This window comes from Trichoderma harzianum (assembly GCF_003025095.1).
Source record: "Trichoderma harzianum CBS 226.95 unplaced genomic scaffold M431scaffold_65, whole genome shotgun sequence".
Taxonomy (NCBI): Eukaryota; Fungi; Ascomycota; class Sordariomycetes; order Hypocreales; family Hypocreaceae; genus Trichoderma; species Trichoderma harzianum.
The window spans coordinates 1-17,784 of record NW_020209313.1 but is presented as its reverse complement, the minus strand read 5'-3'; the positions used below and the strand labels follow the sequence as shown (position 1 = coordinate 17,784).

The window sequence follows — 17,784 nt, the reverse complement described above, 5'->3', positions numbered from 1 at the left end:
ATAAATAAGCTAAGTAATAAACTTAATTTTAAAAAACTTAAACTTTATAAAGTTATAAAGAAAATTAGACTTATTAATTATAAAATAAATCTTCTACTTACCCTAGGGAAATAAAAAAGAATTATATATTTAAATTTTTATATTTTACTATTAGAAAAAGTATTAATAAATAAAGAAATAAATAAAGTTATATAAAATAAAATTATTATTTAAGGTAAAGAACTTAAATATAAAATTAAGAAGTTTAAAATAATAAGATTTAATAAAAATACTTAATAAACTAAATACTTAGTAAAATAAAAAAGCTATAATAAAATAGAAAAATTATAGTAAATTATTAAAAACCTTAAGTACTTAAAAGACTTTATAAATAACTTTTACTAAAGTCTAAGTTTAGTAAAAAAAAGTTAAAAGTATCCTAATTAACAGTATTAACTACAGAACCCGTAATTACAGAATTAGTTAAATTAGGTAATAATATTATAGCCTAATAAGCAGCCTCTGCTTCCTTATATTTAACCTTATTTAATTTATTTAAATTAGTAATACCTTATGTAATAGTATAATATATTTACTTATACTAAATCTTTTTTTATTTTTATAATTAAAAAACCTTTATAACTAATTTAGCTAAGGTATTTTTAGTAAATTTAAGCTTATTTTTTAATTAAAAATATTAAGCGGATACCTAATTTAATTAATTAATAATCAGACCCCTTATATTATAATATAATTTATTAAGTTATATATAATTTAAGTATTATAAAAAATTATTTAAAGATAGTAAGTACTTATTAAACTTTTTTAAAATATAAAAGGAATAGTACTTATTTATTTTTTTAATACCTCTTAAAATAAACTTAAAGAAACTCTTCTGCTTTTGTATTTTTAAATAAAAACTTTTAGTAATATAATTTATTATAGTTAAGTAAGTTAGCTAAATAAAAATAATAAAAATAAAATAAAGAGTACCTACCTATAGATATATAAGGAATATATTACTTATAGTAAAGTCTTAAAGATAAAACTAATAAAAAAAGGATATTATATTATAACCTAGCTTTTATAATTATAATAATAAGCTTATAAGGTAGTTAGTTTTAAATAAACAACAGATTAATTAATTAATTAAAAACGGATTATTAGATTATTATAATAATCTAACGATCTATTAATAAATTATTAAAACTCTAAGATAATCTATAATAAGATTATTTATACTTACTAATAATCCAGCCTAGCTAACTAAGTATATAAGTTTACTTTATATTACTTATTAAAAATACTTAAATAGCTAGTTATTATTACAGCGTTTATAATATAATTAAATTAGAATATAAATATCTACTCTTATTTATATTACTAGCTGGTAATAAGATTACCTATTACCGACCTAATCGCTTCGCTAACATAAACCATAAAACCACTCTAAGGTTTGTCCCTTAGAAACAGCTAACCTATAGTGCCTATAGGACCCGGTTCGTCACATAAAGCCCAATAGTGTAAATCAGCTCAAATTTAGCACTAAAGCTCTCGTCGCTCTCATCAACTATATCTCTTAAGTAATTGTCAAATAGTCGTTAAAGCTCTAATAGCGAACGAGCAGTTTAATCCTTCCCATTAATCTAATATTCAAGTCCCATTAACTAAAACGACAGCAAGTACTCCGGCTGGACCAGCATAACCCCACCATCTTCTATACAACGCCAATTCCGAGATGGTGTTTACCGTAAACGGCTGTGTATTATCGATATCTTGTTGAGATAATGCCATAGCGTAAAAAAGAGAAATAATTTGAATAAAATGAGATATTATGTTATGAGATAGAATGGCTGCAGAGATCTGCCCTTGAAGCAGAGAATTTTAACATCTATTTTATTAATAAGATCTAATTAGCCAATCAGAAGATATCCTTATGTTGATATTAACTTCGCTTGATATTACATATAATATTAAGCGATATAGCAATATAGCAAAGTTGATATTAATATAGTGTATCAATATACCAATATCTGCTGGCCAGCTACATGTATGGATAGCATTCGCCTAAGAACAATAACTATAAGAGGACCTTTGAATTCTCTATGTCCGTTAAATAATATATTTACAGTTTAAAGCGCTATTAGGAAGATAAATGTAGTTAGTCTTGCTTTATTATTAGCACCTTACATACTCTATATAGTAAATATAAGCTATAACGTAGGTCCTACGGGTGGTTAATAAGTAAGGGTTATTTTCCTAATTTACTAACTTTCGTTAACGTTTATTATTAAGAAGGTATATAAGCGTATTATTTAAGTATAATAAGGCTTATTTTCTAATTCACAGCCTCTTAGACGCTTACTATTATATAAGAGCTTTAAGAGAAGCTGCTGATGTATAAATGTAGGGGTATTAACTAGTGCTATAGTATATGTAAAGTAACGTTATAATGTCTCTTAATTATTAAACCTGCTTTATATTTTTATCTTTTAAGGTACTTTTAAGCTATTTATAATTATATTATAATAGAGATATTATAGTTAACTATAGCAGCTGATTGCTTATTTAATCTAAAGGCTTTAGTATACTTATTTAACTCCGCTACGTAATATTATTTATAAATATCCAGCTACTATTAAAGATTATATTCATCTACGTCTATATAAATGTCTGAATTAGGTAAATGTTATATATACTCTATTTTAGAATATAGGCTATATAAAAAAAGGTTCAGGTATACACAGTGTAATTACTGTATTATTAGTATGTATATATTGTAGCGATGAACAGAAGGCTGAGCTATGAACTTTTTATTGTTCTTTAAATGATCGGTAGACTATTGTTATTATATAAGTAGCTAGATAGGCACTATAGACCAAAGCCTTATTCAGTTTTATCAGGTCGTTATTCTATTAGATTAATGTTATATTGATTAGTTGAGGGCCTCGAGTTGTGACGAAGTCTCCGAGCTACTGTAGCTTAGCCGAAAGACATTCCTGCATACTAATTAGTGCTACTGTAGCTAATAATGTGACCAGGCGGATTTCCACCATACGTTATACTCGTAATATTACATCTGGACGGTGTGTTATATCTACGCACATGCGGCGTCTACAAGCAATAGGACGCTACGGCACCGGCACCTCTGAAAGTTTGGCCGGCGCAGAAGGAAAAACAGAAGAAAAAAGAATACGAGGATTCTGATACCAGCTACTATACATGCATTGCTAGCCTTTGCCTAAAGGATAATAACAATAACGAAATCGTAGCATTCTCTCGCCTTATCATCGACACCTTACAGTACATATACACTCCATGCAGTAGATGCAGACTACAAAGTGGGTTCCACGGACGGCTGAGCTCCCGGCATATCATTAGGTTTAAAGAAGGATCAAGGCGTAAAAAAAGACGCAACGTTATTTATAAGTCACGCCACTATCGCTTAGACCTTCAAAGAAGGGCTATTTTCCTGATTCGCCGACTCTTGTTGTTGCCCAGTACTATAAATCCAAGGGTGCTTTATCCAAAGTAAAAGAAGGAACTTTTGCCTGATCCGCTGCCTCTTCCCGCTGCCTACCATTGTACAAGGGCGCTTTATCTAAGTGGTCAGCTTCTATAGAGTACACCCCCATGATTTTATTATACCTCAATCGTGCTGCCTGTACTTTACCATGCATATATGCATCAAGGAAAGTCTGGGTCATAAGAGAGGTGGCTGACCCCGCCCTAATCTTCTAGCTTAGACGAGGGCAGATTTTCTGATTGGCTCCTATTGCAGTCAATAGTACGAAACCATGCGCCAGTTGTGTTTCTTTATTTTAGCGCTCTGCTGCTGTACCAAGCGAACACCGTAATCCGCTAAAGTAGACTTTTCGTCCGCGTACCTTAGGACATCCCCCAGGCTGCACACTTTTTATCCTCCTATACCTTTGACTATGTATACCAGGGGTACATACTCTCCTTAGTTTATAAGAGGCTGGGTTGTGCTGTAACATCTGGGGGTTGATAAATACTTACTTCTTCATTTTGTCCTGGCCGAAATACGCGTCATCACAATCGCACCTAATGTCGCTCTTATTAGAGACCCCTGTAGAAATTATTCGCCTGATAGCGCAGACATGCTCTGTTGACGACTTTAACAGCTTTCGCAGGACATGCAAGGCGATCTATTTAGCGAGTCTCGACGTATTCGGTAGTAGACTTGCAAATCGTCGCGTCATGCTAGCAGAGCCCAGTCTACAAAACCTCATCGCCATCACACAACATAAAAGGTAGAAATATTACGTACGTTCTCTCGCGATCAGCACGGCTCACTTCCCTCAACACCATCCTCCGATCCTGGCGCCTCAACATAAAAAAAGTTATTACAGACTTCAAAGGGATCAGGAATGCTTTATTTCCTCGGGACGTGCCATGGAGAAGTTGCGGGATGCGGTGAAGGGACTTACACGTTGCAAGTCAATCATTCTCACAGACGCCAATAATAAGATACCTCGGGGTACACGGGCGTTGACCAACGGAATGGCGTTGGAACCTCAAGGTGGTGCCGATATCCTATCAACGTATAAGAGGAAAGACTTCGTGAGACAGGCTCTCGATGCTACGATAGCCGCTGCTACTGCGGCAAGCCATGTCGTAAGATTGGGCATATGCGTTGGTGACCCCGGCCCATGCTTCGAAAATGCAAAATGTATCGGCTTATGTCTATACTATAGAGATAGTCTCAATCCCCTTGACATTATATATTTAATGCGAATCTTTAATCTCCAGCTCGATCTCAAAAGACTTACTTCCCTATATTTGGTCGTTTATACCAATAATGATGATATCGATATAAATAGTGGGTTCGAGGAATATCTCAGTCATTTTGAAAATCTAGAACATCTCGGGCTAATCTGTCACCAACCGGCACGTTCTTCCGGTATGCTCGGGAGGCTTTCCTTGCTACGCTTCCGTAAATTACGCTCATTGGCGCTTCGCGGCATAAATAGCAAGCGACAAGAGTTACTCCACTTTCTTAGTAGCCACGAACACACTCTTCAGATGGTAATACTTAGGGGAATCGGACTTCAGGGTGGTTGGGAAAATCTGCGCCGGCCGATGGAATGCGAATTTTCATATAATCTTAATATCTATTTATGCTATAATATAATACTAAACGACCTTGCTGGAGAGTTTAGTGCTACCTATAAAGGCGTTTGGTGGAAATCTTACGTCTAGAGCACTACGGGTGGGAAATATAACTATTATATCTTACTTTTTTAACAAAATAAACCCTCCTGTTAGACGCATAAAAACCTCTATAATCCGAGGCATGCCACTTAGTACCTGTTCCACCATCCATTCTTTTAGAAGTTCCTTATACTTTATTTACCCGCTCTTCCACTTTTCGATTACTGAATCCTATTTATTACTCCCTTTCGCCTTTAATCTCTCCATTACTTCATCAACAACCATCTTCCCTAATCTGCCACCTCCTATCACCAATAGCGCCGCCACTGTCTGCATCATCACCTCTGTCCCACGACATCCCCCCCACTCATCACTTTTAGTCCCGGCAACTATCTCCTCCTCAAGCATTGGTATATATACTGCCCTTGGGAAACCGCATGTCATTTTACAAGTGCCTCCGCTTGTAAGCCAGTCTTCAGCTTCGTCTTTATCTTCGTCTTCACTGCCATTTTCTCCTCTTTTTCCTTTTCCTCTTACACTTAATAGCCTCTCCACAAGCCCCCGGAACTCCTCAGACTCGTCCCGCGACGTACACTCACCGGCTGCATGCGTGTAACACATCTCGCTCCATTCGTACGCCCTGCACAGCTGGCACTAAATCCACCCTTGGCCCCATTCCTTAATCCGGCTTTGAATAAGATTCCAGTAGAACTCTTCCCATCCATATCCCCAACCATGCTCCATTCAATATTTATCGTAGTACAAGGCCTCCTTAATACACTTGTCATCTGCTGTCTTAAACCTCATCTTGGTCATCCCCTCGTCATTTGATGACCTTATTTTCTTTTGCCAATTCCCTCTCGCAGCCGGCATGTAGTCATCAATCGCTTCCCTGTCAGCCCAATGCTGCAAGCTTAGTGCGTTCAGCTCCTCCCGTCGTTGCTCCATCGCCTTCAGAATCCACGTCTCTTCTACTGCGATATCCAGCTGATGAAACACCCGCACCATCGTCATCATCTGCCGCGATTCCCACAGCATTGGCGATAGGAGCCACCCGCCCAGTCCCAGCTCTCCATTGAACCGCGTCCGGCTGTCTTCCCGCCACTGCTTTACCATTTGCAGGAGCGTCAACCCCGAAAATAGTTGGAATGTCAACATCGCCGATACCGTACTTAGCACCACCCCAGGGAACCCGCACACCTTACCATCGTCCCGCTCGCGCCATTCTTTATCGTCTCCATACTCTTCTCCCTCTCCATCTCTCTTGCTCCACTGACGGCAGCGAGATCGGGGTAGGCAACACCCGCTGCACCATGGAGCTTCTCCGTAACCTCCAATTCCGCTCTCCTTAATACTAGCTATCACACTCTGGAGACGAGACTTAATAGAGCATGCTAACGCCCTCTCGGGCCTTTGGCAATCCGACAGGGCGTGACTGTTGCAGTTGGTGTCTCTATGAAGAAGACAGAGCGGACAGCTAACGATCCATCGTTCCAACTGTTCCTGAATCCGCCCCCTCGCAGCAAGATCATGCCTCTGAACGTCTTTCCAGTTCTTCCAGGTCCTAGGGTCCGGCCACATCCACCGCCCATCCGAGCGTTGTCTATACCATTCATACAGGTCCCCCTCCGACTACTCTCTAATTAGCGTATTAATCTTATGATAGATCAGTGAACTCTCCAGCGAGCCTTGGAGCGCACCACTCGCCTGGATTGCTATTTCTTGGTGCGTTAGAGCAGGGGCGTCTCTTAATGGATGAGGACTGTAGGATTGCCAACGATAGTGAGGGTGGTCAGAGCTCCCTCTCGTTTCCTCTCTTCCATGCCCCGCGCATTCTTGCCTCGACGCCGTGCTAAAGCTTGCGCCGGCTTACATGCCTGTGGGTGAGCTGCTAGGGAATAGAATCGACGCAAGGGTTGTTCCCTTCCTGCTATTTTCCTCGTGCCTATCATTCGCCCGTTTAAGCATACTATTGCTTTCTCAGTTGGTTATAGTAGCTTGCTTCGTTGTGCCGCTCTCTTGCTTAGAAAAAAAAGGGCACTACAAATGCGCTGTTCTCCTTGAAGTGTTTAAAGATGAAAGTCGGTCAGCTGCCTTGGTTAAGATAAGTCTATTAAATAGCAAGCTGCGTATTACTAATTATTATCCCCGCTCCGCGACTGAGTTATATTTTACATATAGCTTAATCTCCTCTTACTGCATCGGGGACGAACACCTATCTACCCAATCCTGAATATTACTCTTGAATATAAACCATATAAAGCTCTATACATCCTTTATTTAATCCAGCAGCCCCTTGCGTAGCTTGCGTAATTCTTCTGCTGGTCGCAGCTTCGACTTACCAACCCGCGGCATCAGTCGCTTACCCTGTACCTCAACCAATCTAACAGTATTTAATATCTGGTTATTTATTATTTTATATTTTGCTAACGTACATTAATAGCGATGAATTAGAAAGGATGCTACATTTACTTATGTTATCTATTGCTGGTTGAACGATCCTCGCCCTGGACTGCTCATTTAATAATGGCCCTGTATTAATTAACCCACTTCGGACCCTTTAACCTAACCCCGCGCGTACTTCAAAGTCGTACAACATCCTCTTTATATAATAGTACGGTGCTCAAGATATGGTATTGGCTTTGTAGTTGGTGGAGGAAACTTAGAATTCTCTAAATCGGTCTGTATGCGAATGATTTTATTAACCTTTAGAACTGCACCCTGAATTTTCCCTATACGTATGGTGTTATATCTCTTATGAAGCTTGGTAACTTCGCCAACTTGGATAATTGGTCGAGAAGCGGCACGATAAGCCAGATGTAGTATAATAAAAGCTCATCAACCTCCTTCGGCAGGTACCGGTGAATGATCTTTGTCGTCCCAGTTATGGCGTAGCCTTTGTGATAGTAGGTGACGAAGCCGACTAGTTCATTCTCAATAAACACGTTTCTGCGGCCACCTGAGCAATTCTTTGAGTGTTGGATGCAAAGCAGCTCCGTGCCCCGACCAGGTTGACCTCCAGTAATGTGCACGAAAAGGAGCAAGCGCCCATAGAAAGTCTCCACTGCAGTAACATACCGAGCCACGACAGCAGTACGCCATTAAGCTTATTCCATAGAGAGCTATAATCCATTCTCCAGTACAGGCACTATATCGGAAGTGGGGGAGCCTTCTTTGCTCCAATGATACCTTAACCACAATTTCACCTCGTGTATTTCATCAATCTTCATAAAAAAGTCCTTTAGCTAATATAAGATACAGTTAATCTACCAAAGAAGTCCTAAAAAGTCAGTACTATCGATTGATAATTGGATTTATGACTTACCAAGCTGATTAATGAGTCTATATCTTGTTGATCCGCTTACCACGAGGCGTTCCAGTTAATCAGCTATGATGCTTCCTCCTTGCACTGCAATGGACCAGCTTCTTGAACAGCCCTCCAATGAGCCGTCAGTATGTATTTGAGGCCCAGCAGAGTATACCACTATCGTATTGCCCAGTGAATCCACCTGTCGTAGCCCTATCTTGATAGTCGTCTGGTCTCCGATATCCAACACAATAATCCAGGGATTCGGCTCCTTTGCGGTGTTTCCGGGAGGCAATACAGCGATATATGAGTTAAATACTTTTGTAGCTCTTATATAGTCCGAGCCCTTATCGTGTTGTAGTAAAAGGCGATCGTTGGTTGCTCGGGCGCGGGTGATAAGTAAATCCGTAACAGTGTACTGGCGTCGGCAAGGTGAGAGTTTCGGTTGTTGTAACATAGTGGGGATACCTCCTATTTTTTAGCATATCATCTATCTGAAACTTACGTATTGCTGCGAAGGCGTCTTATATATTCCTACAGCGTGGAAAATTAGACGAGTTATATAACTCCTGACATCCAAGGCTTTAATAGAAGGTTCACAAGTAGGGTTAAGCAAAGGTGCGAGGCGGGGTCGCTACTTGAATTAAATTAAGTTCAGCCTTTAGCGGGACTATTCTTAAACGGGTTTTCCAACAAGCAGCCATATTAAAGAAATACAGTGATAACGACATAGAGTGCTATTGCCTAACCTAGCTAGCATCCCGAAGACAAATAGGATAGATACTGAACATGTAGCCTCGATATTGGCTCTTTCATAGAGCAGCAACTGTCAGACAGCCTAACCCGCCCGCTGTCAGTGGAGTCGGTGGATGCGATTGCACAGCTACCTAACAATCGATGTTAATAGACGCCGGAACGGCAAACTACATCTGCTGCTGCTAATTATGTAGGTGGAGCTCCTTTTCACAGGAGCGTGCATAAACAAAAAGAGTATAATACTGTGTATGCTATAGACCATAAAGACGCAGGCCCCTTGTAAGTAGGTGGGGCCCCAGGAATCACCAACATATTGGCCGAAGTCTTAACAAGTGGCAATTTCATTCCCTTGTTTCCGCCTTTTAACTGTTTTCTTTTTCTTCCTCGGCTTTTCTTTTCTTTTGTTCATTTGCTATACCCTTGTCAGCTTATCTCAGTTTATGGTTGTACATAAGATTTTGTTGCTCCTGCTTGCCTGCACATTTGATTTCTAGCCTCCCCCACGCGTATATCCTGCAGGCCTCAGAGAAACCTCTCCGTCTGGGATGACTTTGGTGAGAGAGAGTACATCGCGATGGCCATGTGGCTGATTCGTGCACGTCTTGTCCGCTCTCAGATGCACCCCATTATTAAAGCGGCGTATGATTAATCTCTATTGGCTGTGGGGTAATGTCAGTCGTGAAATTATCCTCAGAACATAATTAAGCGGTGTCGGAAGACCTTGCTACCTGTCTGACCGATCATATAACCATTTCGTCCCTAGGCGTGACCAAAGCAATGAAGAATAGCTCACTCCACTTATCCCGCCTCTGTTATTCTGTTATTCTGTGAAGACGAAGCCCGATCAACCATCTGGGTTGGTGGTCAATATTACTTCCACGACGAGACGGATACGGATCAGGAGATTAATGGTTCCCAGAGAATTTACAAGACCATGACAATGAGCATGAGATCGAGATGCCACTCGGAATAAAGTTTGCCAAGATTTAAATTATATTCCACAGCCGCTCTTCAGTCGCTCTTCAGCCAATCTAGATTACCAATGCAATAAGTGGAGACACGCCTGTCGGCACCTTAGAGTTGAACCAGGCTGAAGCTGAACGTCTAAATCGAAATGAGGCACTGATTGAGGTCGAGTGTGAAAAGGTGGTCAACTGTCGACTTCAGTGCCTCCGCCAATATCCAGCGGTATTTCTAAACTGCTGCGCGTGTCCTCGCTAAGTACTCCATGCATCCCCTATGTTTCAGCTTCCGAAATTAAATTCCGCATGTTTTTCTAGTCCGGAAATGAGATCTACCAGACTTTCATTAAGAATCACTGCGGTAGCGGTAGTGGACGGCGGCTTCAAAGCGACACCCGAACCCTAGTAAATTGTTAATTAGCCTGCTCCGTGATATTACAGGCTAGTTAGTTTACGTAGAGAGGTTATGGTCCGCTTTAAGTGTCATTTATATCAGCAGTAGCACCCGTGTCTTATAGCATGAAGTGAGATACTCATTACTCGTGTTTCAATATTGTGCAATGTTGAATCTGAATCTAGTTTCGTTGAATTTAATGCTACCATCTGTCAGCGGTAATAGCTTAGCACAAGTAGCTGCAACTGCAACAGCTTCTTAAACTTCCCACTATGTTGCAGGTGGAAAGTTTCATAAGACGCCACTCTCGACATCACTTCCTCAGCTTATCTTGGCAAGTCTAGGCCTATACAAGTCTTCTGCAATGAGCAAGACCATAAATAGGTGTCCGAATCTAAGCAAACTTATTCATTCCTCGGCCAACCTGATATATAGTTCTCTACTTTCTATTAGCAATTGCTTCCTTTTTGACTTGCTCAAATTCAGAAAGATGGAAACACAAGTAACAGCTTCACCAATTCGGCCGTGTGCAACTCGCGAGTGCCACCAGAGTCTGCTTACTACAGACCCAGGCTATAAATCTCGACGACAATCTGTCGAACAGTTCAACCTTGCGCTCCGAACAACCGGGTCATTGCGGGCAGGTGTTGCATATATTCCTGTTGTGGTTCATGTCCTTTTCAATAATGCAGAGCAGAACATCAGTGATGCTTAAATCGACAGCCAGATTGCCGTCCTTAATGATGATTTTAACGCAGCTAACGCCGACATCAGCACGATACCAACGGTCTTTCAGACGCTGACGGGGAATGCGGGGATAAGGTTCTTTCTCGCGAAGCGAAATCCGCATGGCAATCCAACGACAGGCATCACCCGTACGTCTACACGAATCACATCTTTTAATAAAGATGGCCCCCGCGGGGATCCGGATCGTAGGATGAAGTTTACCCCAGAGGGTGGCATAGATGCATGGCCAACCGACCACTACCTCAATATATAGGTCTGTGATCTCGGTATAGGTAGTCTCGGTCAAGGATTACTTGGGTACGCGCAATTTCCAGGTGGCCCTCCTGAGACCGATGGTGTGGTTATCGATCATACAGCATTCGGGACCATGGGGACTGCAAGGGCGCTATTTAACCTAGGCCGCACCACAACCCACGAAATCGGTCACTATCTGAACTGCTTTTACATATGGGGTGATGATAAGCTAATGTATACTGGCTCGGATCAGTGCGAAGACACGCTGAACCAAGCTGGATACAACAGAGGAAAGCCGACGTTTCCTAATATCTTATGTAATAACGGACCTAACGGGGACCTCTTTATAAACTACATAGACTACACAGATGATGTAGTCTATACCATGTTTACCAAGGGCCAGGTCAAACAGATGGATGCGACTCTGTCGGGACCGAGGTCCTCGCTAGTGGTGTCGAATTTTCAGGAGCCTATCTTGCAAACGGGTACTGCACTCCACAACACAGACGATACATTCGATTTCGCAATAACAGACTGGAATAGCGATAGACGTCAAGACCTCATTGCCATTAAAAAGAGTAACACCGGTTCAAACAGCACGGAGGTGCATATTCTCTCAGGGGCTTCAAGATTTCAACAATTCATCCTGCAGACAGGAACTGCACTTTACAATACAGATAATACATTCGATTTTACAATAACGGACTAGAATGGTGATGGAGGACCTCCGGACCTTATTGCCATTAAGAAGAGTAGCACCGGCTCAAACAGCACAGAAGTGCATATTCTCTCAGGGGCTTCAAAGTTCTAAGAATTTATCCTGCACACAGGAACTGCACTCCATAACACAGACGATATATTCAATTTCGCAATAACAGACTGGAATGGCGATAGACGCCCTGACCTCGTTGCCATTAAGAAGAGTAACACTAGCTCAAACAGCACGGAAGTGCATATTCTCTCAGGGGCTTCAGATTTCCAATAATTCATCCTGCACACAGGAACTGCACTCCACAACACAGACGACACGTTTAACTTTATAGTCACAGACTGGACTGGCGACGGACGTCCAGACCTTGTTGCTATTAAGAAAAGTAATACTGGCTCGAATAGCACAGAAGTGCACATCCTTTCAGGGGCATCGAATTTTCAAGAATTCATCATGCAGACAGGAACTGCACTCCACAACACAGATAATACGTTTGACTTTAAGATGACCGACTGGAATGGTAACGGACGCCCTGACCTCGTTGCTATTAAGAAGAGTAGGACTGGCTCGAACAGCACAGAGGTGCACATTCTTGCCGGCTAGGTCCAGCCAAGAGATATCTTTTCGTCGAGTCGAGTCGCAGTAGGCATTCAAGTTTAGAATTAAGAATCTGGGTAGTCAAAGATGGTGATTATTGGGTAATAGCTTTCGGTCGTTGTAGGGAGTTCTCTACTGCAAGCGGAGTTTAAGCTCGGCCGACCGTTAGCGGGTTCCTATCTTTTATAGCTCGATTGATCTCAGGAGTTCCTGACTTCCTGGAACCGTAATTTGCTATATAATGAACTAAATGACCAACGTTTTATTCTTCACAGAACAAAATTATTACTTAAATCCAGGTTAGGCGGCTTATGTACCAGACGATGATATACTTCTGCTAGCTTGTCTTAATCAGTGGTCGTACATAAGATTATGTTACCCTGACTTACCTAAAATAAGATGTCACTAGTTAGCCGTATTTTATGCACATACCTAACGACATTAATAATCTGCGGTATTCTCTCCAGTCGTCTACATCTATCTACTCTCGTAAACTTCTTAACCTTTTTTCCTTAATTTATATCCAATTGCGCCTCTCGTTAATAAAGAGAGGAGCATCATTTTTAATGCACTTCGAGAGTCCACAGACACATCTTCTAGTGAAACTCCGCAAGCTTCCCTCCTACATCTACAGGTACCCCACCTTTTGGGTGCCTAACCACCAAAAACCCTCACTCTGTTTGACTAGCTATCAGACAAAACGACCTCGTTTTTTACTTTCACGGTCCCATCTGGGGACTCTGGAGAGATGGCAACATCTACAAACCCTCCGGATAACCAGAACAGAACGAACCCCGTCGCCCCCGGACCCGCGACAGTCTTTCAATTTCAGAAGGAGACGACCCCCTCAGGCCCAAGCACGGGAGAGGTCATGGTCCTCCCCTTCACCCCCAAGAAGAAAAGGCGCTTCGGAGAAGCCCTCGGTATGGACAAAATGCCCACACCCAGCTTCAACAGAGCAAAACCAAGCACAGCGGCGACATCGACCGCAGCGCAGACAGCCTCGAGAGGCCTCATCGCCTCCATTTTCAGCGGTGCAAAGGAAGCCACCGACCCAAGCAAAGAGGGGAAATCACTCACCAAAAACAAAATCATGAGCCAAATCAACGAGATCAACGCCCAACAACGGGCCAGACAAGACGTGGTATTGAATATAGCTATGGCTATCGACTCCTGCCTGGCGCAATACACATCCCAACTCTCCTCAGCGGTGGCAGAACAGGTCCGAACATGCCTGAACACCGCACTCGAAAACTTCGTCACCTCCCACATCAACCCAGAGGGGAGGCCCAAAAACCCTGAAAAAATGGGCAGCAAGGAAAGAGCTGCCCAACCATCTGAGACAGCGTCAGCCAACTCATCTCGCAGCGAGGAAGGCAAATCAAACGGCCCCAAGAACCCCACCACAACGGGACCTCCCGCAGCCACTGGAAAAGTGGGCCAGAAGGCCCCCAAGGTCACGTGGGCACAGGTCGCGTCGCGGAACACCACTCACAACAAAAAGCCGCAAAATGACAGCAACACCCAGAAGAATCCTGCTCCCAGCAGCGAGGGGCCGGCCCCCGCTGACAGAAAACAGAACAAAGACAAAATCACATCGGGCAACCAAAAGCCCGATGACCGCATCTTCATCCGGGTCCCGCCAGACCATGTCTGGAGGAAGATGACGGCCATCGGGGCTAAACAGGAACTGATCAGCCTCATGAAACTCAACGTCGAAGACATTACCTACTTCCAGGAGGTCCGATCGGGTTTCGCCCTCCGGGCAAAGGATCAAAACACCAAGAACAAAATCATCGCTCTCAAGCCAGCCGCAGAGAGCAACGACCTAAAAATCGAAGAAGCATGCACATGGAAGATCTTCCTCGTGCGTGGCGTGCCGAAAACTTATACTGACATGAGCGGGACCCACCCCACGGACGCGCTAATCCCCGAGGAGGCGCGCGCCAGGGCTGGGGCCAAGAACCCACCAGTGGCCTGCCGCAAGGCCCCCTTCGGGGAATCTCTTGACACCTGCGGCTACTTCATCTCGTTCAAGGAGAACGTCAAACCCGGCTTCAGACTATTCAATATCTCCCACCCGGCGGAAGTCCGGGTGCAGCAGCCCCGGGTCACTCAGTGCCAACGGTGCCTCGGTTTCCACAATCCCCGGAACTGCACCAGAACAGAAAGGTGCCTTAAATGCGGCAGGCCGTCATACAGGCACACCGACAACATGGCAGACTGCCCGTCCCCCCCGCAGTGCGCCAACTGCAATGGCCCTCACACGGCAGACTCCCTAAAATGCCCTGCTAGACCGGCGGTCAGGAACGGGGAAAAAGTGCACACAACCCGGGCCCAACTCCAGGCAATCCGGGAATTGGGCCAGCAGGAATACAACAAAGCCAACCCACCCAAACCCAAGCCTGCCCCCGCCCCGGCCCCCAATGCCGAGAAAACGTCTAACCCGGAAACCCGAACGGGCCCCCGCATACGGCTGCCAATATCCAGCTCGGCGCCACCCTTCCCCCCTCAGGCCCCGGCCAAGAAGGTCATAGTCGAAGTCGACCCGGACGAGGAGGACCCCCACGAGGGAGCCTCCCCCGCCAGGTCGGCAGTCCACGTGGCCGGCCCGGACAGCGAGGAGGAGGACGTAGAGACAGAAGGGGACGAAAACATGCTTGACGCTCCCCCCGGAACTGACGGACCCCTCGATGCGAGCCTATGAACGATAGGCCCCGTCGCAGCCGCCGAAGAAACACTGGCCTCAAAATCTTCCAAGCCAACGTCGGGAGGAGCGGTCCATACCAGGACATCGCCCTATCGCTGGCATGGGAAGGTGGCTACGACATTGTGCTGATCCAGGAACCCTACGCCCAATGGGACAGGGTGTCGAACAGAAGGCAAACCAAGAATCATCCTGGATATCAAGCATACAACCCCCTGAACAGCTGGAGGGACGCCAGACCCTCAGTTCTCACATTCGTTAGAATCTCTCCGAACCTCCCCAGCAAACAACTCTCTCCCCCAGGCCTGGAGGACGGATGCGTATGTTGGATAGAGGTATGCGGTTACACCATCGTCAACGTCTACCGAAGGGCTTCGGCAGACTCAGCCACAGAGACCCTCACTAAATGGGGCCCTCCCCCCCCCCGCTCAATCATCGCAGGCGACTTCAACGCCTCACACCAACTTTGGGAACCGGGCAGGGGCGCGGACCCGGCAGGCAACAAAATCGCGGAATGGGCGGAGAAGCACGATCTCCTCCCAGCTCTAATAGACACGCCCACCCGACACTCGGGAAAGTGCATCGACCTGGTCTTCACAAACTGCCCTGCGTCAACCAGGGTCGAACACTCCCTCAACACAGGGTCGGACCACTACACAGTGATCACGAACCTGCCCGAGCCCCTCAGGACAACCCCGGGGGCAGGGAAAAAATACGTCCCGTTGGAATGCTGGGAAGACTTCGGCCAACTCATGCGCTCCTTCGCTTGGACCCTCCCCACGGTCGACCTGACCACACCGTCAGAAACCAACCTTGACGAATGCGCCAAGGCCCTGCAGGACCTCTTCAAACAAGCCATAGAGGGGGCCGGCAAGACCAGACACCAGAACGGCCACAGTGCACCATGGTGGTCGGAAAAGTGCAAAGCAGCCCACAAGGCCTACAAAGAAGCGGCAGACGGCTCCCCCGCCCAAGAGGGAGCCCGTAAGACCCTCAGAGACTCCATACGCCGCAGCAAGCGAGCNCACTGGGACGAGATCATAGCGGAAGCCAGCGCCACTAGGAACATTTGGTCAGTGGCCAAGTGGCGCAAGGCGACGGACCGCTTTCAACCGCCCCCCCTGATAGACGGGGACAAAAGCATCTCAGACCCCACGGAGAGAGCGACTTTCCTCAGAGACAAACTTCTCAAGCGAAAGACAACAGAGGAGGACATCTCAGACCCATGGGAAGAGGACTTTCCCGTCAACAAGAACATCCACTGGGACCAAACAGTGTCGGAGCCGGAGGCCAAGAAAGCCACAACGGGGTCAGGAAACACCGCGCCCGGCGCAGACGGCATATCAGTCGCCCTTCTACAGCTCGCCTGGCCTGCCATCGGCGAGTACGTAACCAACCTTTTCCGCGGATGCCTGATGATAGGACACCACCCACTCCCCTTCCGGAGCGCGGAGATCACCATCATCCCCAAACCTGGGAAGCCGGAGAAGGCGTACACTACGCACAAAGGCTATAGACCCATCTCCCTGCTCTCCTGTATAGGCAAAGGCCTCGAGAGACTCCTAGCTAGAAGAGTCTCCCTCCTAGCGATGGAACACAAAATACTGCCAGAACAATATTTCGGGGCTCTCCCAAAAAGGTCCGCGACAGACCTGGTCGCCTGCTTGCTACACGACGCCGAAGTCGCCCTGGCCCAGGGTCTCGTCATCTCCCTCCTTACACTCGATATCTCCGGCGCGTTCGACATCGTCATGCGCAACCGCCTGGTGTACAGACTCAGGGAACAAGGTTGGCCCCCCCTCTTTGTGAAATGGGTCGACTCCTTCATGAGCGACCGCAAGGCTCTTGTTCGAAACGGATACGGGACCACCCTCCCGGAGACGGAGCTGGAATGCGGAGCCCCACAGGGGTCCCCCATCTCCCCCATCGTCTCCATGCTCTATTTTTCCCCCAGCCTGAAGCTCAATGACCCCAACACCCGCTTCGGGTACGCGGACGACATTGGCATNATGGCAGTGGGGGCCGACACCAAAGAAACCGCCCAGAAGCTCCAGTGGGAATTGGAAGACACCCTAAACTGGGGTGACAGGAACGCGGTCTCCTTCGACCCGGACAAGGCCGAACTCATACACTTCTACAGGACCAGAACCCAAGCACACGACGAGGGAGTGGACTTCAGAGGAAAGATCATAGCCCCCCAGGACTCGGTCCGGTGGT

At 45.1% G+C, this 17,784-nt stretch overlaps 7 protein-coding genes across 7 annotated transcripts; 4 read left to right on the top strand and 3 right to left on the bottom strand.

Moving 5' to 3' along the window:
• Positions 1-5,834: 5,834 nt before the first annotated feature.
• Positions 5,835-6,909, bottom strand: M431DRAFT_440273 (hypothetical protein). Its single transcript, XM_024915193.1, has 2 exons — positions 6,843-6,909; positions 5,835-6,786 (listed from the first exon to the last, which is right to left on the bottom strand). Exon 2 carries the CDS (start codon positions 6,733-6,735, stop codon positions 5,899-5,901), a length of 837 nt encoding a protein of 278 aa, XP_024767053.1. The 5' UTR covers positions 6,736-6,786; positions 6,843-6,909; the 3' UTR covers positions 5,835-5,898.
• On the top strand, positions 6,891-7,608 carry M431DRAFT_440277 (hypothetical protein). Its single transcript, XM_024915194.1, has one exon. It carries the CDS (start codon positions 7,028-7,030, stop codon positions 7,385-7,387), a length of 360 nt encoding a protein of 119 aa, XP_024767052.1. The 5' UTR covers positions 6,891-7,027; the 3' UTR covers positions 7,388-7,608.
• A 796-nt stretch (positions 7,609-8,404) lies between these two features.
• Positions 8,405-8,930, bottom strand: M431DRAFT_22004 (hypothetical protein). The gene is made up of 2 exons (XM_024913557.1): positions 8,480-8,930; positions 8,405-8,434 (listed from the first exon to the last, which is right to left on the bottom strand). The coding sequence occupies exon 1, from the start codon at positions 8,916-8,918 to the stop codon at positions 8,535-8,537; it is 384 nt and encodes a 127-aa protein (XP_024767051.1). The 5' UTR covers positions 8,919-8,930; the 3' UTR covers positions 8,405-8,434; positions 8,480-8,534.
• A 2,491-nt stretch (positions 8,931-11,421) lies between these two features.
• On the top strand, positions 11,422-12,263 carry M431DRAFT_488615 (hypothetical protein; the record flags this gene model as incomplete). Its single annotated transcript, XM_024916579.1, has 2 exons — positions 11,422-11,448; positions 11,574-12,263. The coding sequence occupies 2 exons, from the start codon at positions 11,422-11,424 to the stop codon at positions 12,261-12,263; spliced, it is 717 nt and encodes a 238-aa protein (XP_024767050.1).
• A 1,345-nt stretch (positions 12,264-13,608) lies between these two features.
• Positions 13,609-14,451, top strand: M431DRAFT_62197 (hypothetical protein; the record flags this gene model as incomplete). The annotated part of the gene is made up of 1 exon (XM_024921609.1): positions 13,609-14,451. A coding segment is annotated over one exon (843 nt), but the record flags the coding sequence as incomplete, so codon positions are not given.
• Positions 14,452-15,995: 1,544 nt separating this feature from the next.
• Positions 15,996-16,298, top strand: M431DRAFT_65915 (hypothetical protein; the record flags this gene model as incomplete). Its single annotated transcript, XM_024921698.1, has 1 exon — positions 15,996-16,298. A coding segment is annotated over one exon (303 nt), but the record flags the coding sequence as incomplete, so codon positions are not given.
• Positions 16,299-17,077: 779 nt separating this feature from the next.
• Positions 17,078-17,506, bottom strand: M431DRAFT_102395 (hypothetical protein; the record flags this gene model as incomplete). Its single annotated transcript, XM_024911433.1, has 1 exon — positions 17,078-17,506. A coding segment is annotated over one exon (429 nt), but the record flags the coding sequence as incomplete, so codon positions are not given.
• Positions 17,507-17,784: the final 278 nt, after the last annotated feature.

What these genes read in the sequence shown, in the direction of transcription:
- M431DRAFT_440273 (XM_024915193.1), bottom strand. Translation starts at nt 6,735, where the DNA reads ATGTGGCCGGACCCTAGGACCTGGAAGAACTGGAAAGACGTTCAGAGG.
- M431DRAFT_440277 (XM_024915194.1), top strand. Translation starts at nt 7,028, where the DNA reads ATGCCTGTGGGTGAGCTGCTAGGGAATAGAATCGACGCAAGGGTTGTT.
- M431DRAFT_22004 (XM_024913557.1), bottom strand. Translation starts at nt 8,918, where the DNA reads ATGTTACAACAACCGAAACTCTCACCTTGCCGACGCCAGTACACTGTT.